Raw genomic sequence first — 25,934 nt, 5'->3', positions numbered from 1 at the left:
GGTTATTAAGATTGGTACTCAGCTTAGCATTGCAAAGTTTGCATTTAAATAACAAGGTGGGGCAGCTCTACTGTGGKTAGTTGACAAATTCTCAAAAACATGTCCTTGAAAACAAAGCGTGCTGGGAGTGCTGTAGCTCTCAAATGGAATATGGCTGATGAGTTGATCCTAGTGCTGCACTTCCTCACTGTTTAATAGTGCTGTGGTATATGCTGACTGACCAAAAGCTGGGCTGTTTATCAGTCCAGTACTATAAACAAGTCAGCATCTTTCCTGGGCTACTTGTATGACCTTCTAAAAAGCCCTTCATTTTCATAACTGGGGGGGGTGTTGACTAAACGTATCAGTGTAAGGAGCTTCATTTCTGAAGTGTGGTATCTCCCTGTTCCATTGGCCAGAAACACATTTACTGGGATTTATTTTTTTGCRTTTGTGTCATCTCTTCACAAGCCAGTGTCCTCTAACAGCGTACACGTCTGTGTCCATGCCTTAAGTTTTTGTAATCTGACTGGGSTTTGATAGCTTCCTGGAAGGCAGTGCTTGTTGTGAGTACGTGGATATTGCTTTGCCACACTGAGTACTTGCAGCCAAGGTTATTAAAGTGCTAATTTCATGAGAATGACATCTTACAGAACACAGAACAGCTCCGTGGAGTTGTGGCAAGGTCACTGGGACAGCAGCCATATAGAGATTGTACGTCTTCCCAGAGCACTCTTGTGTTATAAAGATGGAGTTCTCACAATCGTTAATGGTATATGAAATCTCATTTTATACTTTTCTTTCTATTAGCTTGAAATCTGGGCACCTTTGGCAGGGTTGGACCTCGGGCTGTAGTGATTGTAATACACACACCATAGATGTACTCCTGTAATTTATCCTTTCCCCCTTCTGCCAGCAAAGATGTCTCCTTTCCAGGCTTTGTTGGCACATGATGGGTTCCAGCATCTGTGAAGCTGCTTGCTTTACTGAGTGGTACTTGGAGGCCAAGTTTGAGACAGAAGGAAAAGGAAGTGAAGGATCAGTCACAATTTTTTATTTTTAGCATCAGAATTACTTCCGTTAAAATACTTTCCTTGTTTTCCATGTGGCACTTTGTACAGAGGTAAGAATTGTATGGGTGAAGCTCAAGAATTCATGAGTTTTAGGTGTATTAATGTAGAAAAAAAGTGTGTGATTCTCCATTGGTGGACATGTGTGTGGGCTATCTAAGTAAATCTGGTTGCTTCCAGCCCCTTTTTCCAGATGACTGTCAGAATATAACGATTGCATGCCGTTTTCCTTACTCAGTAGTTGAGCACAAGGGTAAGTTCAGGTGCCAATCAATAGCAAGTTTGCAAAGCTGTTCTTTTCTGTATAAATAAACTTGCTGAAAGACTGACTTTTGAGGAAGATTATRTGCTGGCAGAGGTACCTTGTAAGGACCTTTATGAGGAAGAAAAAACATTTTTGTAGTCCTCAGTACTTTGACTGCCACATGAAGTAGGCAAAGAAAGTGCTGCACCAATGTTCTCTAAGTAGTGTTTCTGCAGAGAGAGTGCTGGAGGCTGAGCGAGTGATTGAAAAACCCACAGAAAAGGTGTAGTGAGGGAAGAAGCCCTCTTCAAAGATTGCTGCAGTGCCTGAAGGGAGATGAGTAATTGCAATTGAAGCATAAGTGTGAGGGGARCAAAATTTCAGCAAACCACTGGCCCAAATGAAAAATTGCAAGCCAAGAAATAGAAGGTAAATTCTTTTGGTACAGTGTTGTGCAAGCAATTACCCAAACTCTGAAGAACCAAATGGTAATGTAATATTAAAACTAAGCCCCATTAAGGTGGTGATACAGTGTGAAGCTGTAGTGTTGAAACTTCACTCCTTAAGAAATAGGAGCAGGATTCTCACTCTGATTCAGTTCAACTGAAATTGAAARATAAACAGGTAGAGAAGAGGCAGGTAACAGAAATCTCTCATGGGATATTTCCCACCCTAGTACCTGAAGTCCTCTAAAACACTGGGACTAAAAGTTGAGAGAATATATAAAGATTGGGGCTGTTCATTTGGAAGGAACACTGGATGAACCCAAGCATTAAAAATGAAATGTTTTAAAGAAGKATAAATGGAACACAAATTACCTTTTTCTTAATTCACAAGAAAAAGATTCAAGTGAAACAAGTATTCCTGTGTACASTTAACCATTGTGGTCTCTTTTCACCTCAAGGATGAATCATTGCAGTTTGCTGTGTTTGCACAGCTTGAGCTTTAAAGGTAGAAAATCTAAGCTACTGCARAAAGTACCTCCCAGCAATACCTCTTTTTGGGAGAATCTGAAATCTGTGCTTCAGGTTGTTTGGTGCATTTGGTGCCAGCTGCTATTTTTTTTTCCCTCTTTTTGAGGATTTCAAGGTGTTGAGTTTCTTCACATATGTAGTGTAAATGTCTTGGAATAACCTGCTCAAAGACTACCTAGTACCCTATGCCATCCTGCTAATTTGGATATGTTTTCTTCTTTTTTAAATGTGTTGAGATGCTCAGCATTAGCAGATTCTTGCTTGTCCTGAGCTGAAATAGTTACAGTAGACAGGGTAGATATGAAGCTGGAGGAGCATGATGAGCACTCTGCTGCTGCAATGTGAAATACATACTCTTTCTCTGAGCAGTGGTCATATAAATGTATGGATGGCAGACCTTCATCCAAGAGTTAAGCAACACAAGCCTCATACACTTYCTTGGTTGTCATTTTATGTGGTATGTTTAATGGAAACTGCTCTAAAGGAGAAAATTAGGTCAGTTCAGAGTGGTCKTTGACATCTTGGCACTAAGTTTTAGGGGTTTGGAGATGCCAGAAATCTCTTGGAACAGGCCATTGCAGAGAGATCAGTAATGTTCAGATGGTTCCACAGATAAGACCTGTACTTGTTTTCAAGTGACTGGATTAGTAAGAAAAAGAAAGACAATCTTACCTAAAAACACTGAATGGCTTTGGAACTCTTGAGTGTTTCTGGGGCTTTGCAGGTTCTGTCCGACTTCTCTGTGTGCAAGTTATTAGAGGAGGCAAGTGGGACTTAAAGATGAATCACTGCTATGGAGTTTGGAAGAGCTATGTTTTGTTCCTGGCCACGTGATTATGGTGCACGAACCTGGATGAGATCTTCCATCTCTCTACCTTGTGTTCTTAATGTAAAAAATAAGGCACATCAACCTACTTTTCTTTGTCAAGTTAATGTAGAGAGAAATTGGCTATTATTGCAGTTGTTCTTTCCTTTGACTGGATTACCCTGCCAGGAAGCTCTCCAGACTCAGCTCAGGATATTTTTGCCTAAATTGGCAACTTGGAGGCATACACTTCTCTTTTTTCCTTTTTTTTTCCTTTTTTAAAGACTGTAATCCATTATATCTGAAATGAATCACAGTTGTATTCATATTGACTCCTTTAAAGGCTATTGTTACTTCTCAGTTAAGTCACAGAATTTGGGATTTTTTTTTCAGAATAGTTTTTTCATTTGGGGTTCTCATAGTCACGATATCTGCCTTCATGTTTTGGGCTACTGTTCAGTGAATCCTTTCCCTAAGAATAGTTCAGACAGTTTTAAGTCTGCTAGTACAAGTTGAAAACAAGAGCTTCCAAAAATCATATTGCATCTTGTATTTCTGTTCAAGTTGCATGAACACCATTCTTTTAACGACATTTTGAAACTTTGAGGAGGGTATGGTTACACATTCCATGTGTAACTGGCTAGAGCCAGTAAACTATGCTTGTGTAGAGAGACAGGATCTCTTGATTTACTGAGTGTTGGAAATGGAGATGAGCAGAAAGAAAAGGTGGGGTGGCAAGGAAGTACARGCRGTGACCGTATAATGATACTTTCCTMAATATTTTTCTTGTCTTCTGGAATTTGCAGTTTGGGATATCTGGAGCCAGAAGTGATGTCTTCTACCAGTATTCTCTCCAAGACCCCACCCATCCCACTTGTAGATTATAATGAAGTTTTATTGAAGTGAAGTTGGAAGGAAGATGAGAATGAGAATTCTKCAGGAATGATTGAAATACTGGAGCGCTATATTGTTAGAAATGGAATGAAAATCAGTTTTTTTTAGAACAGCTTCAGGAGCACATAAAAACTGATTCTGTAAGTTAGGAGTTTGTTTTTGTCCTTAATGGTTTTCTGGTATTACCGGTTGACTTGTTAGTTACCACTTAGTGTTCCTTATGCTATAGATATATAAAGGAYAAGTGGCTATTTTAAAGAATAATTAAAAGTAAGAATAGAAAAGTATAAATACAGTTGTAAAAGAGTGTCTGGGAACTTGTAAAAGTTTATAGTTCTGCTGCTCTCAGGATAAAGACATTTTGTGTTTGCAGAGCAGGACAGCCAGAGTGCTTGGAAGTGTGAGATCTGCTTGTAAATGAAGATGAAAAGAGCTGGGGTGCTTTAGAACAGAGCAATTACTAAAAGGTACAAAATTTGATTGAGGGGAGTCATGTATGCATATATGTGTATACATACTGATATATATATATATGTATGTATATGTTTTTGTGTGTGCATATGTATGTGTGTATAGGAAGAGAAAGACAAAGGGACACAAATTAACTCTTTAAACTAGATGCCACTACTGTTAGAAGATCAAAAATATATAAAAAGATGTGAATAAGTTTTAGATTTATAGTGTAAAGTTTCTACTTTTTGGAGCAATATGGCATTATTGTTACCAGTAATAGGATTAGTGGGGGCAAGCAATTCAAACAGTTTAGATAGATTGTGATTACTTTATGATAAGAAATATATGACACATTGCCTTTGGTAGTAAGTTTACTAGGTCTATAGTGTAAAAGGTCCCTCTGAGTTCTTTGGAGTGGACTTGGGCTTTAGGCATCAGTGTGGCAGTTTAGCTTCTCATGATTCTCCTATGGAAGGGGACTGATAGATGGCAATAATCTTGGTCCCTTGGTTGCTTCTGCTTTGGTGATATCTTCTAGATTGAGAAGTCTTCTGGTGAAGTTTTTAAGAATGAAGAGAGTAATTTTGCCATACTCTCAAGTTATCAAGATAATGTGACAAAGCTTGTCTTCTCCATATCATCTTATTGTCTGTTTATTTCTTGCCTGAAAATTCCTCTTTTGCTTTTTTAATTGACACTTGTGGTCATTGCCAAGTTGTTCATGTCCTCATGTGCAGCAATGGTAGTTAGTAATGATCCACTGATATGACCAACATGAAGTTAAGTGCTGTCACCAGCAAATTCTGTATCTATACAGAATATGGGAATAAATCTTTTAAACTGTAGCCCTGGTGCTTTTCTTGTATAAGAAAGATTGTTTTTGGAGAATAGTGGTAGATGAAGTTTATTATCTCYAAGGACTGTTAGATGAACTCTCTAAAGGCAGTTTGTGATAGAAAGTGGGAAACTTATTTTTGAGCAGATTACTTGTTTTACTGTGCGTTCTGAGATGTCCACGCTGATGCTCTCTGGTCTGGTTGGGTCTAGCAGGTACTAACTTACTTAGAGAGGGCTGTTTCTAATAAATTGTTTTGCTTTGACAGAGGAACTTTTACCTTTTTTCAGAGAAACTTTTATCTTTTTTTCCACCTTCTTTTGATTTGAGTAAGATTTATGACTTTCTTGAGGTGGAGGTGAATAGAAGCAAACATTGATCAATAACAGAGCTCTGTGGAGGTAATGAATTTGGAGAATGTTGTGTATAAATAATTTTTCACTGAATTGGAWCTGAACCATAACTCAGTAATTGTTCATGTTGAACAGGGAATGGGGATATTGGTTTTCTGAGCAGTGTCTTTTGCTCTTCATAAGAATGGTTGCCAAAATAAAACTCAAGGGAAGGATTCAAATGGCAAACAAAGTGTATGTTAAGCAGTAATTTTTTTGGAGTAGTGATACTGGAGACTTTACTGCTTGACTTCAGCCACCTAATAAAATGCATTTTTATTTGCACAGCAATTAAGGACAGCAAAGAAATGGAGCAGTRTAGGAGCACAGTCTCTGTGAAAAGGAGTAACAGGCTCACCTTGAGGTCTCTCTGCCTTGAAAGAGGTGAAAACACCTTGAAACATTGCAGTGACAAATCTGAAAAGGAGCAACTTGGATATCTCTGTTGTTTTCAAGGGATTTATATCCTTTTTCATAGTCCTTTACAAGCCATCTACCCTTCCTATGTTGATTTTAAAAATGAATAGGCATTAGGATGGTTAAATCTTTAGGTKTTTTTTTTTTAATAAAGATAAATTTTCAGTGGTTTGACCTTTAGAAACTTCATTGGTTAGTCAATATACAGATTTAATAACAAAATAATATTCCTRTTTGGGTCAGTGATTTGGTCTGCAGCTGTTTTAACTAATTCCTAGAATGATTGAACCATGGTTATGTGGGATCTGCTCACAGGGGGTGAGTTGGTTTGGAGCTTTTTGGTAGTATACCAAATAACTGTCTTTAACAAAACCAGGAAATTAATACTATATTAAATTAAATGCTATATGCATTTGTGGCATAGCTGTTGGATGCAGTATTTTCAGAGCACTCCTGGTACTACTTTTGAAAGGCTATATATATACTTCACTGGTGTACAGTGTAGTTGTAATTTTGTATTAATCAGAAATGTGTCATTTTCAAGGTTAATTTGAAGATGTCATTAGCTTTTTGCTTTCATAAAATACCAAGTGAACAAAACATGACCACACAGATTTTAATGTGTCAAAATTAAAATGTGCTCTGGTTATTTTCCAGAGTTTTCAGTCTGATTAGATGATTTTTGAAATTCAGTTTTGACATTGGAAGGGATCTTACTGAAGGTGYTCCGTACATAGTTATGAGAGACTGTTTGCATCTCATGCATTGTTTGAGAGAATATTTAATTTTAGAAAGAAATGTTTAAGCTTTGTTGTGGAAACACTGTAGTCTCTTTGAGATTAATTCTTAGTCTTTCAGAATTTTGTTTTCCTTTAGTCTTGGTAGTGTAGAATAGCTGACTATCTCACACAGTGTGTTTGTGTCCTGTGAGCCACTTGGATGACATTATGGAACTAGAGCGCAGTTTCCCAATCTGACTTCACTCACGTACCATGASTATTGCAGGCATAATTGATGCTCTGACTGTAGTTTGCTGGTTTGGGGAAGTAATGGGAGTTAAATGAAAACTTTGGATGAGACTCCATGTCCAGGGCAGACAAAACATTCTCGTACATGTGCCCCACACCCTCCCTTGAACTACTTGCATTGATCAGTGTATGCTGSCTGTGCTGTTTCTGCTTGATAAGTCAGCTGCTGCTTTTTGTTAGGTTATTTTTTTGCTGAGTTTTAAGACTTTTTTGCTGAGTCTTTTAGCATGCTAAATGCCAGAGCTGGCTTAAGGGATGAGATCTTCCCGTGTGGTCTGGAGAGAGATGGGACCCTTACAACCAGCCAGTATTAATTTTAGGCTGCCAAGAACTGTAGCTCAAATTGTTTTAACCTGGATTTCTTCTGCTCTGAGAATGTAACGGCACTCCTGGTTGAGACTATAAGCCTGCTGTTGTCCGCAGCCATGCTAGAGAGGATAGTGGAAAGAAGTACTTGTGTTTCAACCTGAAATTTTTTTTTCTTGTGGTCTCATCTCAATTGCTTTTTCCRGCTTTGGCACCATGAGCAGGTAGATTGGTGCCTGCCAGTATATCCAGAAGCTGTGGAAGAAAAACCAATCACATAACAACAGATTTTCTTTTGTGATTCTGCTRTTAACAGCATTGCCAATTGTTTGCCCTACATCTAATTCCCCAGACATCAGAAYAAAGCTTACAGGCTGGAATATAAGGCTAAACAGGGTTATGTGATTTTTTTTTTTTTTTTCCCCCTTGTTGAGTTCATCTGGGTGCATCATGRTGCTTTTAAGCATGTAGTTTCAAACATTGCAAAGTACAGCAAAGCTTTGCATCATGATTTTAAGATGATGAATAAGCCTGCAGTATGTAGGAGAGCCATGTGCAGGTTTTCACAGGAAGTCTTGAGCCTCTTTTGGGTGGCTGAAGATTACCAGTTTGGATTTTTTCAAAATGGTCCTGGGGGATCGCTTCCACCAAATACAGAGGGATATGTCAGTTGGCACCAGTAGGGGGCTGGGGGTCCTGGGGGGTCCACCAGCATTGTGGTCCTGGTAGGATTTTCCTCTCAGAGAAGCTGTGTCTACTCTTTCCAGCAGGCTGGTTGTCTGTGCTCAGTGATCTGATCTGCTGCTRCTTTGCAGGGATGGAAATTGTGTTTGCTTTTCTGTAGTGTCAGTCTTTCGTGTGTTCTGGAGTTACACTGGCAACCTGTTGCCCAGCAGTTCTTCAGTGTCAGGTTGGGAACTGTCCTATGAAGGCCTGTGCTGGTCCAAGTGAATTGTGACTGACTTGTCTGTTCAGCCAAGTGCTTCCCYTGTACTTATTTCAAATTGACCCATCCTTCTGACCTATATACTRTAAAGATAGGTGTGAATGTTTCCCCAGTTGCTTCACTGGTAAATACTGGGAACAATGTTYTGCTGAGCTTCYCTGCACTGGGCTGGTCAGTCCTCTRTCCTTTTCTCATTTTGGTCTGCAAGAGATCCCACTGGTTTTTCTGGTTGGTTTCCTGCTTTTGAAGTAGTTAAATAGCTTTGCAAGGTGCTAACCAGACATGTTACGTTCCAYTTCCTGTTTACTTTTGACCTACCATGTATTTTCTAATCTCTTCTGCTCTCATTAGGCAATCTTTCTGTTTTTAAAAGCTGATCTCTCATTTGCTCCCTAACTTTCCTATTTAATCATGCAGTATCTAGGATTTTGTTGCAGGGGTTGATGTATGTCTTTGCTTTTGTTTTGCTTCCAGCTGTGATGATGTTTTACTTGATCTCCTAATGCAGACATTTGTTTGCTTTTGTCTGCTTTTTTTTTGTAATTTTTTTTTCTCTTTTTTTAGGGTTGTGTATTTTTGAGTTGGTTTGTCTGAGTTGTTTTTGAGGGGAAACAGGTTTGAGAGAATTACTAATTTTTTTTGACACTGTTCCCTTAACCTTAATTATCCATGGGCCAGTCGTTTTTTGTCTCACTGTATTCAACTGCAGTGTTGAATTAGAGTTGCATTGCAGGCACAGTTACAGTGCAGCTTCCTTATTCTTTAACTTTTTGAGTGTACCATTCAAAACTAAACCAAAATTTTCATCTTTTATGTAGGTCCTAGCACTAATTTTCAAGGTAAAAGTCATTAACCCCCCCTTGGAGGGGGAAAAAATTTACATGCCATTCTGATGAGTTGTGTTACAATAGGAGATGTCAGTTGCCTGTTTTTATTACCTTTCTTAAAATTGAAACTCTGTATTCTTTCTGAACTCATAATTTACTTGATGATGCATCTTTATTACCTCACTGTGTGACTTCTATAAGAAATTCATTGGGCTTCCCTTCTCCTGTAGTACTTTGTGCCATTAAATGTTTATATAACCTTCACAGACAGGGCCATTCCCCACCTGTCTGTTGTTTGTCATTCCCATTGGAATGGCTGAGTAAGCTGGTAGGCTCTCAGCATTATCCTGTTTTGGTTTCTTCTCATTCCACCAGATCTTGAAGATCCTTGTTCCTTTGAGGGTGTCAGGTGAGGCCAARCATTTGGGCTTTCCATGTGTTACTTACGAAATTTCTAGCAGATGTGTAGAACTGTTTGTAAGCTCCAAAAGTCTTGTTAGCATGCCAGTCCGGCTGACTCTGGCATGACTAATGTGCAYGCCTAACAAGTTCTTCCTGTTCCCATCATGCCTAAGTCCTTGCTGTCTGTATCACTGACTTCCTRGCTCAGCCTCACCTGTGCATCTGGCAGCACTTGAGAGAGTAAAACCGTGGAAATCCTGAATGTAATTCTTTTGTTCATCACCCTGAGTTTACTTTCCAGAGAATCCATCCTTTGATTCCACATATTACTATTACGAGTGTGGATTCAGTGGACTGGATTGTTTGGTTGGGGGGTTTTTGGTTTTGGGTTTTTTTTTTTGCTGAATCACCAAGTAGTCAATGTTCAGTGTAGAAGCCCTGTGAGGCTGCTGCCTTTCCATGTGCTGGGTGCAGTGCCAGCTGATTGTCAGATGTCACAAATACATAGAGCTTTGTGTAAAGTCATGTTATAACCACACCTGCTTCTTCCTAGTCCTATGTGTGTCTACTCCAGGGTGGATTCCTACCTCAACAGAAAACAGAGGGTAGATTGTTTGACCCATCCTAAGTCCACRTGAAGGCTAGAGATGGCAAAAGGTATGATGAAGCATGGAAGGGAAAACAAGTAGGTGACACAAGAGCCTTGTTCAAGGCATTGCTTGTTACATGTTATAAAACTGCAGTGAGGTTCATATGAGGTAGTGGGCTTTTCAAAACTTCTTAGATTTGTTCTCTCACAATGAAGGCATAACCCTAAAATTGTCAGTCTTCAAATAGGAAAAAAAATGCATTTTTGGGAAGCAAAATTGCAGACAGCATCTCTGTACTTGTGTAAACTTCTGTTTGATAAGAACAGTGAGAGAACTTATGTCTCCAGTGAGGATCTGCTTAGTTGTGCCCCAGGGATGGCCAATGGAAGATGCTGCTGGAAGATTGTAACCACAGAGGAAGCCTGTAAAGATGCTTCTGTATCCTCCAATAATTTCCTATACTAGAGCTTGTGTCTGTGTTTATGGGTTGTCTAATTGTATGGCTGGTGATAGCATGTAGTAAGCAGTATGCTTGCTCAGAAAACAATGCTCTGTTACCTTGGGTGTCTGAAAGCAACTAAGCCATGTCTGCTGCCTMCTGAGAATTGTGGCCTCAGTATTGGTTCTGTGTATTACTGCATCGTGTCACTAACTGCAGTGTATTCCTCTTCCAAGGGCATCAGTGACCAGTCATCTGGCTTGTTGCTAACACACTTCTCTGTTGCCTGAGTGCTAAATGTGTTCTTGTTCAAGGTTAGCACGGTTATGTTTACCTCACGACCAGTTTTGTTCGGTCTTGTGCTTTGCATAATCTGCTAAAGCAACAACGTGTCTGAAAGCTCCTCTGCTTTTTCTAGCAGTATAAACTGTCCTCATGAAAGTAATTACCTCTCTTTAATAATCTTACCGCTGTTCCCTGTTGTTTAAGCTGTACTGCATGTGTTTCTTCTTGTGAGGTACAGATGTAAGGAGTCATCATGTTTGCCCTCTTTCACTGCCCCTTTTGCCTCTCATCTTTTTGGGCCGACATCCCTGTGCATGCCCCTGCACAGTGAARCAAAGCAGAGAAACAAACTTGGTCTAGGTTAAACTGGGAAAAAGGAGAGGTATTTTTAGCYAGATCAGTTTGCCTATCACATATGTTCATTGCAGAGCAAGAGAGGAGGCTATCTGGGGATGGGAGGAGAGGGCGAGTCTTATTTATTTAAGCAACAGCTCTGGACTTCACTGTTACTCAACCCTCTATACAGTCATTAGTGATTTAAGGGGKGGGAAGGCAATGAGAGATCATCTAGTTCTTCTGAAGGTATGATATCCTGTGTTCTGTACCTATGGTGACTGACAGATGTCTGTCTTACTTAAAAGCATCCAGTCTCCATAGACATCACTTTCAAACCTGTGAGAACTCTGTGATTTTGGATCATCTTTGTCCACCTTAAAAGTGCTGTCTTTTATTGTGTCTTTATAAAAAGTATAAATTCCATTTGGCTCTAATTCCAGCACCGTATTTAGACTATTTTTAAACTGTCATCTCATTGGTTAAATTACATAGCTGAATTCTGTACAAATACAGTGCAATCTAGAATGCATGGATTTAATAGTAATTAATTTATTCCAGCTGTTGAGTTATCGAAGTCTGAATTACAGAGCAAATTCAGATTCTTCTGAGGCTTGTTTTTTGTCTCCTCTTGCATTATGGTGAGCTTCTTGAAACCACCTCCAAAATAATTGAATGTTTACTACATTTTCAAAGTTAAATGTTTTTAAAATAAATTCTAAAAATTTGAAAGTAAATGCTAATGTATCTTTTTGTTGCATGGTTCCTATGCATAACAAATATGTAAAGTGAGATGGAGCAATGATTTCTAAAGGAATAATTTTGAATATTTGGCTGCACTTCAGTCTGTCCTGTCAGCTGACACCTTGGCATATAGGTTTTGTAACACATTACTGCTATAAAAAATCCTGTGTAGTTTCAATTTTTTTCCTTAAGTTTCTTTAAATATTTCTCAATCCTTTGAACCAAGTTCCACTTAAGCAGAAAACTCCTGTGTGTTAATTTCTCACAGGCTTGGCAAATTCTAAGTTATTGGCATAAACTGTTTGTTCATCTGTTTATGTTGTGCCCTTAGGTGCTTCTGTCTCAGCATGCATCGTGCATTTGGCAACTAACAGAGAGCATTTTAAAGGTCCAAATGGATGCCTTTATGACTATGCCTAGTGTCTTGTATGTATAAAGTRTCTGAACTTAATTAACAAAGTTATTTTCCAGAACAAATTGCATACATAGCATTGCCTATTTCTATTCACTGATCTAATATTTTGAAAGAACACTGTGTCTCACAGTTAGCTGAAATTCATTAAAACCTAAGTTATGATTCGTCTGTAGCAGGAGAATCCCAGTTATAGCTCTAATAAAATTTTGTGTGACCTTATAAGAACTGCAACTCTTAGTTTTCTCTGATGGCTTTAGTAACTGCTTCAGGTAATATTTCAGCAGAACAAAAAATAAACCAATTTGTGAAAATCCAATGGTCACTGGCAAGTAATCAGAGTGAAAAATTCAGTATCTTCACTGGCAATGAGAGCAGACTCTCTTTTAAGGTAGTATGTGTGGACTCTGTAGGTGGGAGTAGTGTGTTAAGGTGCTGTCTGAAATCTATGCAAAACAATATCCTCTGGTTTCTGGTTTGTAGTGAATAGGCAGTAACTTCTGGTGAGCATGGAATTGTTTTCTGTCTTAAAAGAATGGAAATAATCCTGTGGTACAAAGCTTCCAGACTTGGGGTGCTTGGAAAATGCTTTTTCTCTGTCAAATTTCAAAACTAAATTTATGCCTGAGTCATTCTGCTGATGATGAAAGGGGAAACATTATACCAGTGCCTCAAAACTAATGTTTGCTGCATTCTTGCTAGTGGCTTCTAAGGAAATAAAAATAAGGGAGCTGGGGATATTCTTATCTGATTTCTTTAGCACTGTCTTCTGGTCTTTAATGGGGTAGAAGTTCTGGGTAGAAGTTCATAAGGTGGTGTTAAAGCATGTGGGTTTGGATTCATTCATGGAATTTTAGAAGAGATTTCTGCTGAATCCTTTCAAAKCATTAATTGCAAAATAATTACTGTTGAAAGGAAAATGCTTTCGATGGAAATATTTTGTCTCAATTGCAGTCTATAACTAGAATGATCACAAACTATACCCAAGATATTTGATGATCCTGAAATTGTTTCAACTTTGACATGCAAAGTGTCCRGTTATGTTATTAGGCTGACTCTTTTGCACCCTTTTAAATATTTTTCTTTAATGTCATGATCTCTAATTCAGGACTACTTGCTGCTTTTGGAGAGGAGACTCCATAGTGTTGCTTTGGGAGGATAAGTAGCACCAGTCCTTGTTAATTTGAAGACTTGTTAGTTTAAGGTGTACATATTTCAAGCTCATTTTTAGCCGCATGTGGTTTTAAGTTGCTCACTTTCTTTGAAAGTTGGGTGGGATGATGGCTTTGACTGGGACCTGTCTACTTTGAAACGTTCCAAGTGTAGCCAGAGTTTCTTCATATGAATTATTTATTGCCTCAAATACAGTATTTTCTTGGTGTTTCTGTCAATAGCTACCTAAGTGAACATAAAATAGTGTAATTCTAGGGAATGAGAAAGGTAGAAATAGCCAGGGAGGAAATACCAGCTTTGCTTTGTGAATAGTTTTTGTTAACAAACCAGTAGTTTCAATGTATAATCTGAAGTTAGTTTGATTTGATTAAAATAATTATGATGGATGACTAACAATAAATGTATCAAGGAAACAAAAGTATATTTCTTCAGAACATTTAAATATGTCCCATAGAAAGTCTTAATCAGATGACTGCAGATTCTGAAGTAACAATGCTAATAATTTGTAATRRCACTGAATTGATCTATTAACTTCATAAAGTCTGATTTTTCTGCTCTGGTTCATAATTGTGCAATTGGGGAAAAAGAATTGCCTAAKTAGGTCAGAGCATACATGTGAAGAGTTCTATAATATATATGTTGTTACATAATTTTATCAAATATTGCAAATTATGGTGCCTTAATAACCTAGAATATGGTGACACTTGTTCTTGGGTGCTTTTGACATTAGAGCAGAATTTTATCTGGAGTTACAGCCCTTACCCTGGATGTGTTTAATAAGCATGYGTACTGTCTTGAAAGATTAAGTGTTACTTTGATAAGAGAAGTTCCAAAGAACCTTAAAGTCTGCATTTCAAAACTCAAACTCACTTTCTCATAACTTTTTGCTGAGTTTTTTTTGGGAACATGCTGAATGTCCCRGAAGTTTTAATCAAAATGAAGGTTCCAGAATATATGAAACAAATAGWAACTTAATTAGTGAGGGTTGAGGACTTTCTCTCTGACTTGTAATGCACATGGAGAATGCAATAACTTGAGTAGTACAATATTTCTTCCTCACCTTTTTTAAAACTGGTTACAAAGGGAGATTTAAGTATGAGCAGGATGATGGGAGGACAGAAATGGAAGAGGAGATGGAAGGAGTGGGGAAAGGGAAAGAAAGCCTAAAAACACATGAAATACAGGAATGAGCAGAAGAACAGATTTTTAAATGTARTGAGTTCAGAGTGTGATGGAGGCAGGAGTACACGCTTATTCTGTAATACCTTGTCACATCTCAAATTCTGTGAGGGTGGTAGTGCTCATCAGAGGAGTGTTACATGTTTATGGCTTTGTTACAAAACAGTGTACAGTTCAGCAATTCCTGATTCCTGATCTAATAAGAGCCAGAATCATCTAGGCCAAGTGCASAGCCATCCTATCTGCTCTCACGCATATGGCACTGTACTGCTCAGATAAACATGCTCGCCTGGAACTAGTCAAGGGATGTCTGTCTTCAAGCTGCATTGCTCCAGACCTGTGCTGAGAGACTTGTTGGCACCTTTAATGAAAAGACTATGTATGGAACAATAAGCCTTTTTAAAAGGCAAAGCTGATTAATTACTGTCTTTTAATTTTTTGGTGTTGAAATAGAGATGGTTGGTTGGTTTTGAAGAGCAGGTTTCTGTGTGTTTACCCTGCTGATCAGGACTTGGATAGGATTAGCAGAAGTTTGCAAGATAGAAGGCTAAACTAGCTAGTCAGAGGTAAATRTGGAAGAACAAGGGATCATGGTGTGCATGATCACAGAAAGTATTGTGATAGTACCCTGGTGAGGAGCCTTGGCATCACAAGGGCTGTGTCGTAAAGAGGCTGTAGCCCCTCGTCCCATTCTGGTAGTTCTATTCTACATTGTTGGCTTTTATTGTTTAAAACTAAGAGACATGTTCTACTCAACATTCAGAGGAAGGTGAAAACCTCTTTTCTTTYCCCACAGTTCCTTCACTTCTATAGTCTTTTGAGGCTCAGTGAATTTTCCATTTTATTCTTCCTTGCTTTTTGATTCCTCCTATCTACTCTCTAATCATGTCCTCCCCTCCCGGTGTTGTGTGGGTGACGGCTTCATGCCACTGTTCTTCATCATTGCAAAGAGTATTTTCAGTTTGAAATGACTAATGGTTTCCCTGTTGCAGGGATGATTCTGACAAGAAATAGTAAACATAAAGGCTATGCTAACATTACTGTTGCTAAGATCAGCAGCCAAGGTGCTGGAATAACCTTGTGATACTGCATTGGCTAATACTTGGGTCATACTTGGAAAGCTTTTTTACAGCTGTGTGGGTTAGAAATATTTTTAAGGCTTTATTTATTTATTTTTTAATTAAAAAAAAAAAACAAAAAAAAACCCTCTCAAATAGCATAGCCATGTCTATACCACTTCTGGTTTAACTGCAGAGGATCTCTGTGGGATGCTTACTTTTAACTTGATCTTAGTATCTTTGAGATAAAAATGGCTTTAGGGACTAAAGTACAGCCCTAGGCTTTGATGCTCTAAAAATACTCAATTCTACATGACTTCAGTTAACTTAATGATTTAGCACCTATCCAGATGTATAAACCTGATACCTGCTGATACCTACCATAAAATAGCTTGATGATCTTGGAATTTGTRGTAGACATGAGCTGCTGTTGGAACATTGTTGAAGTGTTGTAATTTGAAGCAGTCTGAGCTGATGAACTGGTAATGTGTGTGCATRCTCAGCTGGGTGAAACATCAGTCCCTTGTACAAACTCAATTTATATCCAGTCGAGTTATAACGTTGGGAATTTGGGGAAGAAATACTCAATTTTACAGGAAAATTCAAGTGTTTCACCTTGAAACAAGGTACATAGGCCTTAAAGATTAATCAGTAGCTCTGAGCAATGAGTTGAGTAATTAGTTCATCTGTAAGGAAGGTGCCATCCTGAGGAATTTCCAGGTGTGTTGTGACCTGAAGCACTCTAAACTTAAGTGCTCTGACTTGCCACCTGTACTGCCCTGAGAAATATCTCTATGGAGAATGTTAGGATTTTGAAGGTTGTTTCTTGAAAGTGCGGTCTGAGGATCTGTGGACATTCAAAGCAGTGTTTTTTTTTAAGCAATGCTAAATAAGTTGTAAGTAACCAAGGTTGCGATTTCTGAGATATTCTGGGTTTTGTTACATGTAAATATTTATTTTAGCRAAGTGAACAGCAAACTTAGGAACATATGTCATAGAAACTCAATTTGTATCATGAGCTTGAGGCATTGCCCTTTGAGAGTTAAAGGGAGAAGGTGCAAAATAATGACGTTTGTAATTTGCTTGGACGTTTTGTTGGTCCTGTCTGACTGAGCATCTGGTCTCGGCATTCCTAAAATTTCCTGTCATCCCCTTATATATTGTTTACTTGTACCTTCTCTTTTCTCGAATGCTGCCCATATTGCCTGAGCTCATGTGATACAGTGTACAAGAAAWGCAGCTCTGATGCTGCAGCTGAAGGAGCAGACACATAGTCTGGYTGTATTTGTGAATTTATGTCAATTTTTAAAATGAATTTTGAATGTGACCTTGATTAAGGTGTTACAGGTTCACTTTAGAAAATGACCTACCAGGCAGCAGTCCTTTTATTTTTAACCCTGATTATACTCTTGTTTAAACTAGATATTCTTAAAATAGTAGCTGCTTTCTGACCTTCCTTAAGATTAGCTGCTTAGATAAGCAGAACTTGCTARCAAATTTACACCTAACAGCTCAGGTTTGAGGCTGCTCTCTCTAGGGCATGTGACAATTTCGGCAAAACCACCGAATATTCTAAGTGGTTTATAGACCTAAAGAAGTCAATCTCTAAACATTGATTTCTGAAATAATAAAGTTGGAAGAGTAGCTCATTTAGTCCTGAGAATGACTGAATGAATGCTGTACCCTCAGRAGTAATTAATAACATTTTCAGTAATTGTATAGTATTTCAAATCTAAAAAATTGCAGCTCTTGCTTCTGGCATCTGAAGCCAGTAGGTTGTGATTGGATCACCATGCACTGGCAGTAATGAACTTTYTTMATTGACTAAACGTGTTTTCAAGAAWCTCAGCATGTTTCCCACAGGGAAGAAGAATGTTATCATAGAATAAATGTTTGGGGAAATCTCTGCTTGACATGCTCCAATCCTTACGGATTTAGTAGGATGATGTTGTTATCCTAATAAGTTGAGATTTCTTAGTTATATGTGACTGGACACAGGCAGGAAATGGATTTTCAACTTTACTCAGTACCTAATTCTTCTTTTGACTGTGTAAAACTAGTCAAGCAAGTTGTGCCGTCAACAACTAATATCAAAATATGTGTTAAGTGGCACTGTAGGGAAAAAATGAACTTTTTGTTTGCAAATAGCTTAAAAAAACACTTTATATTTGCTTTTATAACAGGAAAAATATAATGTATGGGCTTCTCTAAATTTTCACTTCAGAAGTCACTTTGAGCTTGAGATGAAGAAACTGGTTTCTATTCTGGATCCAGAAAATACTGAAGAGCACCTTGAGCCTCAAGGAAGCGACTCAGTTTAATATTCCTTAAAGGGTTTTCTCTCTATAAGTATTAATATTCATATGTTGCAAATTGATTGTCTGTGCCTCTTCCTCTGCTTTGCTGTTTTTCTGTGTATCTTCTGCAGTTTTTCTAAGTGGTTGTATTGCAGTGATTGTCAGTCTTTTATGAACTTGTGCTCTTTTGCTTTGTGGAAGGAGCTTTGAGCTCCTGTGAATAGCTACTGACTTCCTTTTCTTGCTTCTCTTGGCTTCTGGAAAACTTTAGGTATTGATTGTCGACTTTTACCAAATCCTGTTTCTGTAAATCTGGATGGAGGGCTGCTGTTCTCCCTTATTCTCCTTTAGAGGTTCATGAATTCTTGTCTTGACTTTCTTGTGTCTCACCAGACTTTTCCTGGAATATATCTGGTGAGCTAAAATGCCCTTGCCCCACATTCTGTGCTTATATGACTCTTTGAGAAAGACACCAGACATTTTTGTGGTTGTTGACCAGTTCTGTAGTTTCCCCTTTCATCACAAACCAGATTCTTCCAACATACCAGCACACTTGCCCTGCTCCTGTGCCTCAGAGGTCTGTGCATGTGTCCTTGATAAAGCTATCGGGGTTGTGTGCTGCCTCCTTCACTCCTGAGCTGTATTCTCTTATATCCAGTAATGAGAGCTCATGGAATTGTGACAGCCTGGAGAGTGCAGGAGTTGAGAGAGTGCCGGAGTTGAGTGCATCAGTTATAGATGGGAGGCTACTCTGTGCTTCTGGCAGAGCTGGCACTGCACCTGTGAGGGGTCGCAGCAGACTCTTCCAGTGACAAATTTGAATTCCTTTTCCTCCAGATGCTTCTAGCTGGAAAYAGTATTATGTGAAGGTTTAATGCTATTAGAAGTTGTAGCATGATCACAAGTGAGACAGAGTAAGCTTTATGTTAAGAAACATGAATCTTAAAATTTCTGGAACTGGGGAGCGGTAGCTCATTCACTTACATGAAACAAAAACACTGGCAGTGCCACTTTGCATGTTCTGAGTACTTCCTGGGCATCTGAGACCTGGGAGATCCTCAGAGCCAAAGGGGAAGCACTCTGGCCTTATAAATAGATGAGTGTGCTGCTTTTCAAAGTGTCAGATCCTACAGCTCTGGGTGTCAAGTAACATTAGGGCTGTAGAGGCTTTCTTACCTTCTCTGGTTATAAAAGGTAGTGGTTAAATGACTATAATTAAAATGTCTATCTAAATATCATTTTACCTTCCAGTTCATCAAGTTTAATCCTTTTCACTTCAAAGTCCTCCAATGTTTTATTACTTGGAAATCTTCAAATGAAACAAAAACATTTCTCACTCATCTTTTATAAAAGTAGGGGAGTATTCTCCATCTGTTACCCTTTCTTTCTCCTGTTCTTCTCACCTTCCCGACTTTTCTTTTCCTCCATATCCATAACAAGGAAGGGAAACTTCATACTGGTGGTACCAGCACAAGACCARTTTATTCATAGTTCTTGCTTTCTCTCCCACACCCGAACTTCAAGGATCCCTTCACTTTCATGAAAAATAAGAGGCAGTTTGTATCCAGCGCTGCTTTATATTGAAAGAAGATATTTTTAACAGTGCATTCTGCATGATGTCAGTGTAAGTTATTGGCTTGATGACTCTTAACTGTGATAGCTGACTGATTGCTAAAATAGCTTGTAGACTTCTGCTTTCAGTCTAAATATTTTCTGTAATGTATAGCAACAGGTCAGTAATTGGCTTAGGCGATTTTGGTTGTGAAACATTTCCATGCCCTAAGCACGCTTCTTAAGCATGATGTATCAGACTATTCTGATACTTGCTTTCAATGTTTAGATAGGTTTATACATTGTGGCCTGTGTGTGAATTGTTCCAGTTCTCCAGGAGTTGTAACAGATTAATGCTCAAGTGAAGTACAGGGCTGTCCTAGTTTTTTCATTAATGAAAATGGTGTAATAGTAGCTGGAGTGTGACATGGACAGCACTGATCGGGTGACCCAAGCACCTGGGCTTCAGCCACACATTTTCTGGCTTGCCTTTAAGGTCAGTGTTTACGGTGTTGGATACATGCATGTGTTTCAGAGTCTGGCAAGGAGAACAGGCTATGTAGGTATGCCCCTTTTGATGACTGTGGTTGTATATGAGGAAGCACTGTCAGTTTAAACTCTGTGTTGCAGCGCTCTCTTTAATTCAGTTTTGCAATTGAAAGGAAAAAATAATACACGTGATCAGCTGTTTTTCATGGAGTAGTGCCTGACAATCTCAATAGCAAATAAGTGAAACAGTTTCTGCTATGTACAGTAGAGCTGGACAAGACCTTTTGATAAATAGTGAATTGTGCCATGGCTGGATAGTGAGTTTATAATCTTCAGGTTGCCTGTGAATTTGCTTTGGCACCTGTAAATAATTTTAGATAGAAATACTTTTTCAGTGTCTGGCTCTCAAACAAACAAAAAAAAATCAAAATGTAGATCCTTATAGAAGAATGATTGTCATGTTTACAGGGGCTTCAGAGAGTCCGGATTTGGTCTCTTCTTCTGTTCTCTTATGGTTTGAAACCTCTTCTGCCAYCTTTCAGCTACTGATACTTGGGGCTGCTCTGCAGCACTCCTGTTAACCCTGTCAGCAGCATATATTAGAGGTTCCGGCACCACAAAGAGAAGCTGGACGAATTAATTTCAGAGCCTGTTGGTTCAAGAGAGTTCACTCCCAGGCTGGGAGTTGTTGTGCTTTTATGCTTCATCCTGAGCTGAGCAAGAGAACTGCTTGAAGCTGATTATTAGAGCAGCTCCTGGGAAAGTGCAAAGTCTGCTTTCATTAATGTTTTTTTTTAAACTAAAAACAACAACATCTGCAGCTTTCTGACTACATTAAGAGGGAACCAGACAGAAAGGTGAGAGCACTCCATCCAGTACGCTCTTTGATTCTTGTGGGATATGTGGCTTCAAACTTCCTTAGGCAAAAAGRAGACTTGTCTCTAGCATGCCATGCATATCCTTGCTGTACATCATTGGATAACAAGGACTCCAAACATCTGCCATCTTTTCTGCTTTTTACTGAAGATTTTTAGGTATGACAGTGTGTTGCTCAAAAAAACCCTCATTTTTATTTTAAGAAAAACAGGTAACAAATGAAAAGAAGYTTTTTTCAAGTTGAAAATGAACCAATTTATTTAGTTGCTTTTGACATCAATATCTGTGGAGTTTGGTACTTTAGCTTTAGATTTGCAGTTATATCAGATAGCAAGTTAATTTGCGGGTTATTGGCTTTAAAACACAAGGGAAGAATTGCAGGCTTGAAGAAGATAAACTGACACCTGAAACCAAGGATGCCAATAAAAAGCAAAATAGCATTACTAGTAAAAGAAAATACTCTTTTTTTCCATTTCTTGTCTAGCCTCTACGAGCAGGTTTTCTGTGGTCTTTGTTTAGACTAAGTCTAGAAAAGTTCTCTGAAGGCTTGGCTGTGAGAGTTAGTATTAAAATGTAGCAGTCAGTGCTCCTAGTTCAGAGACAGAAGCATCAATTCCGGTGCAAGATCCTCCTCTGTAACTTTGCCTGCGGTTCTGAAAATGGGTGTTCAAGAAGGCAAATTTAAACTGGAAAAAAGTGTTGAGAAGAGATGTGATGGTCAGAATGGAAAGGTCCCCTTTGAGAGGAAACTGAATGAGCACAACCCACTCAACTCAGCAAAGTGAGATCTGAAGAGGCATGTGAATTTCTATAAATACTGTGGGGAATAATAACCAGGAAGGGAAAGAACTACTTAAACTAAAGGACAATATTGGCACTAGAATAGCTAGGTACAGGCTAGCTGGGAAAACATTTTGGCAGGAAATTGGAATGTTTCCAGAGGTTCTGAACTTCAGCAAGTTTTTGAGGCAGTCTTCAAATTTTTAATGTTCGGGATTTTGTCTCCATTATTTCTACTTCTAACTTGTAGAATGTGGATCATTTGTGAACAGMATTATATAATTATTCCTTACAATAGCAGGAGCCCTGAAGGTCTCTTCCGGCCTTATTTCTCGAATAGGAGAAGATTGAGAATCCTCTTGGGTCACTGACTGTTCTGAACCTGTAGTCCATATTACACTTTAAAGACATCTGTGATCGTAATTAAGTAATTCTGTTCAGTAGGCTTAGATTTTCTGTGTAGACATCCCAGTACCTTTAGTGGCTCCTGGGGTGCAATACAAAAGTTGAAAGGTTGGGGAAGACATCTTTGGTTAGATTTTGTGTTTTATGGCAATAATGGCTACCAGTGGTGGTTCATTTACCCAACTTAGACTTAAAAGTATGTTTATACTCCTGCTACCACTAGTACAAAAATATATAACTACATTTTCTCTTGGTCCTCATTGACAAGGACCTTCAAAATGTATGCAAATGTTTCAGTACTATTTGACATTCAGCAAAGTTTTCTGGTCTTCTGTTGTCCTTTTCAAGTAGCAGTGGTGATGCATCCTAGAAGGAATTCAGTTTTGACAGGAAAGTGAAGGAAAGTAAATGTGTATATGTTTCCCTGAATTACAGCCCTCCACTAAGTGTATTACAGCTAATAAATCTCATAATCCAAAGATAAAGGTCAAGAGAATAATCCTAAAGTCCAGTTTGAGTCTTATTCATGCTTGTTTCTGTKCAAGGGGAGAGAGTGGCTTCAGTGCCACTGCAATCTAATAATTTTGTTAGTACCCTTAAGGGTCACTGGGATACCTTTCTTGAAAATGTAAAATGCCACTTGTTGATCTGAATGCCAAATAGTGCAATAATCCACATTTTTATTAAATGTTAGGTAATATGCCCTTCTGGCTTTATGSTCTTCAGTATTTATTCAACAACTTGAAAAAAGGGAGGGGAGRTGGCAGTAAAAAAGAAATCAAAGGAAATCCAAAAGAAAACTATGACTTCAGCTTCCTCTTTTATTCATCRTCATTGAAAGAAGGAAACTTGTCCAGCTCAAGCAAGTAAGGAGGAAGTTGCTGTACCAGCAGGTGGTCACAGCTTTTAGCCAGTGAGGAGGGGACTGCATGCTGCTGTGTTAGTGCTGCAGACTGAGRCATATCCTTTTCTGCCATCACAGGATGAGTATCTTATGCCACACCAGACAAAGCAAATGGCATGGCAGAAGGAAAGGGATATGGCCTATTCCTTGAGAGTCCCAAACTGTACCCATCCCTATGTACCCCCAGTAGAGTTCCCTCCATCTCTTCTACACTGTGCATTTGTGCAGTGACAGATCTGCTCATATAATAAAACGTGCTCTTCCTTATATAATGCACCTTAGTCACCTTTATGGAAAAAAAAATTACATGCTTTTCTTCTTGAAACATTCCTGTTCATCTCAGCATTAGAAATGTTTGTTAGGATTGGTATCCAGAAGCCATGGGCACTCCTCTGAGAAATTCAAGTTAGTGTAGTTTTCTCTTGGCTTGTATATTGATTGATGCAATGCTCATGAATTGCAAGGGAAGGTTTGGTCCCCAGGAGCTGCATGGTGTGCCTCTTTCTGAATAATTTATGGATTAGTTGGTTATTAGTATTTCTTTGAACGTGTGTTCAACTTAAAGATTTTCCTCCACTCCTGGTCATTTTGAGATTTTTAAATGCTAACTTGGGATTCAGGGAGCAAATATCCTTTCCTCTGGTAGTTCTTTAAGTTTAGAGATGTTCATAAATTTTGTTGTCTTCCAAGGATTTCTGTTTCTAGCCAGCAGTGTTAATGACCATAGTACTTGTGTTCAGGAGAGAGGGATAGCTAGTGTGGCAGGGGTGTTTCTCCCTTCCATAAAGGGTTTGTTATGTACTGATCTCTAAGATGAGGCTTTTCCCATGCACAGGAGAAGGTTAATGGGTAACAAACAGTAAGGTACACTGAGCATGTCAGATCTGTTACCAAGCAGTTTCCTTCTGTCCCTAAACTATTCCAGTAATCTTATTTTCTATTATATCACATGAACAATGTTTCTAGAACAGTCAAAAGAATTCAACAGGACATTTCTAAGTGCTATGGCCTGATCAGATACAGTTATTTTAGAGATTTGGCCCCCTGTTGCCTGAAATGGAAGGGCACTGTTGTTGAAATTACACACCCAACTGTCAAAATTGCTCCTGTGATCACGTCTCTCTTTTCCTCCCTAACACAGCCCACTGTTTGTAACGTGGAAGATCGGTCGAGATAAACGATTGCGTGGATGCATAGGTACTTTTTCCGCCATGAACCTGCATTCAGGACTCAGGGAGTACACACTTACTAGGTAAGAATTTGTTTTCTGTAGCCTTGACTTGCATATTTAACTAGTCTGTTGAGGAGGTGATAGGTGTGCTTTGGTTTGTTTTGGGTTTTTTGGCTGTGTCAGTGTACAGATCAATGAAAAACCTGTGTCTCCTTTTGATGCTAAGTGTATTGCCTGGATATTTGACTGCTGGTATGATAAGACCATGCTTTCAGTTAAAAACCATAAGTTGAGCCTATTCTCTTTTTATTGGTCTGGAAACTACTCTCYAGTAGCTTATTGTAACTGATTATTACAGTATTTTTCCAGTGTTCAGACAAATTTTAACTTTAGTATTTAATGTCAGGGCAGAAGACCAGAAAGTCAGATTTGGGGATTATCCTATTCACGCTTCTAAAACAGCAGGTATTCTCACCTCTTCTCCATCAGGTGCTTCCAATCAGCTGCAGTTAATTTAATGCTACAAATTTCCATTACATGTTACTCTTCAGATACATCCCAGCCCCTGAGTGGGAAGCTTCTGGATGAGGGAGGTAAGTGATGATAATCCTTCACTCCCTGGCAGCATAATCCTTCATGTTTTGATCTACACCTAAATTCATTCACCTTAATATTGTTCCATTTCCTTTGCATAGAGTGAAAACTAATAAGTTTATCACTAGAGCTAGTAGCAAGCTTTCTACTTGTTTTTTCTAAGAGTTTTCTTATGTTTATTCTCTAAAGAATCAATGGAATTTTGTTCCTCTGAGTTACAATAGACTTTATTGTGCTTTAAAATAGAAGCTACATGCTGGCATGTGTAGACCTCTAAAATTGTCGTCACTTAAAATAATTAGTGCTTCCAGATCACTTTAGATTTGAGGCTTTCCTCCATTACAGGATCTTCCTCTTGCTGTTAAAATGCCTTGTCCATCTCGGCATTAAGTAATATTAGAATGGGACATGTTCTTTCTTACATGTCTCCMTAGTTAGTTGCAGCCTGAAGTTCATTTCATGCTTCTCTGCTCAGCTTGAAGAAAATCAACTGCTCATCTCCTGGAGTCCTTGCAGACTTCTGAAAGACCTAGTTACTTTTATTGTGTTCAGTTTATTTATTATGTGCTCCGGAATCTTTCTGCTTATGTCCTTTAAAACCTCAGCATTCAAAATGGTCAATGAGAAGAAGCTTTTAATAAAATTYGAAGCAATTTCTTTGTTGAAGGTTAAAAGGCTTAAAATCTTAACTATTAGCAAGCCAGACTGAATTAAAAACTTGGCCCCTGCACTGGAGTGTTTCATTTAGGTGTATGCTTTACAGTGCCTGATTGAGAACAACCAACTTGTACAGAAAATTTCCCCCTAAGGCAAGGAATAAGGTGATAGCTCAAGAAAATAGTTGAAGTTCCTTGTAGATTTTTCCATTCTCACAAATCAAGACAGGGCTGTACTCTTAAATACTTTTAAAACTGGTTATAAGATTCCTGTCACTGCMTTCTAATTCTGAAAGCTGAAGTCTAAATACATGGAAAGTTATGAACATGAAAGGGAATTGAAATAATTTCAATTCAGTATTTACAGGATGACCTCGTGCTATGGAATTTTATACTARGCTATTCAGAGGATAGATAGTATTTTTC

The 25,934-nt window shown here is 38.5% G+C and overlaps 1 protein-coding gene across 2 annotated transcripts in view; it reads left to right on the top strand.

Moving 5' to 3' along the window:
* Positions 1–25,934, top strand: part of AMMECR1 (AMMECR nuclear protein 1) — a 94,918-nt gene that overhangs the window by 32,788 nt on the left and 36,196 nt on the right. For both annotated transcript variants that reach the window (XM_057375385.1, XM_057375387.1), the window contains one exon: positions 24,229–24,339. In XM_057375385.1, coding sequence (XP_057231368.1) covers positions 24,229–24,339 — 111 coding nt within the window. The remainder of the gene's footprint in view (positions 1–24,228; positions 24,340–25,934) is intronic.

This window comes from Malurus melanocephalus, unplaced genomic scaffold, assembly GCF_030028575.1.
Source record: "Malurus melanocephalus ecotype Western Australia unplaced genomic scaffold, MMel_1.1 scaffold_247, whole genome shotgun sequence".
NCBI lineage: Eukaryota > Metazoa > Chordata > Aves > Passeriformes > Maluridae > Malurus > Malurus melanocephalus.
The sequence above is the reverse complement of the archived record's forward strand: the minus strand, read 5'-3'. Positions and strand labels throughout refer to the sequence as shown.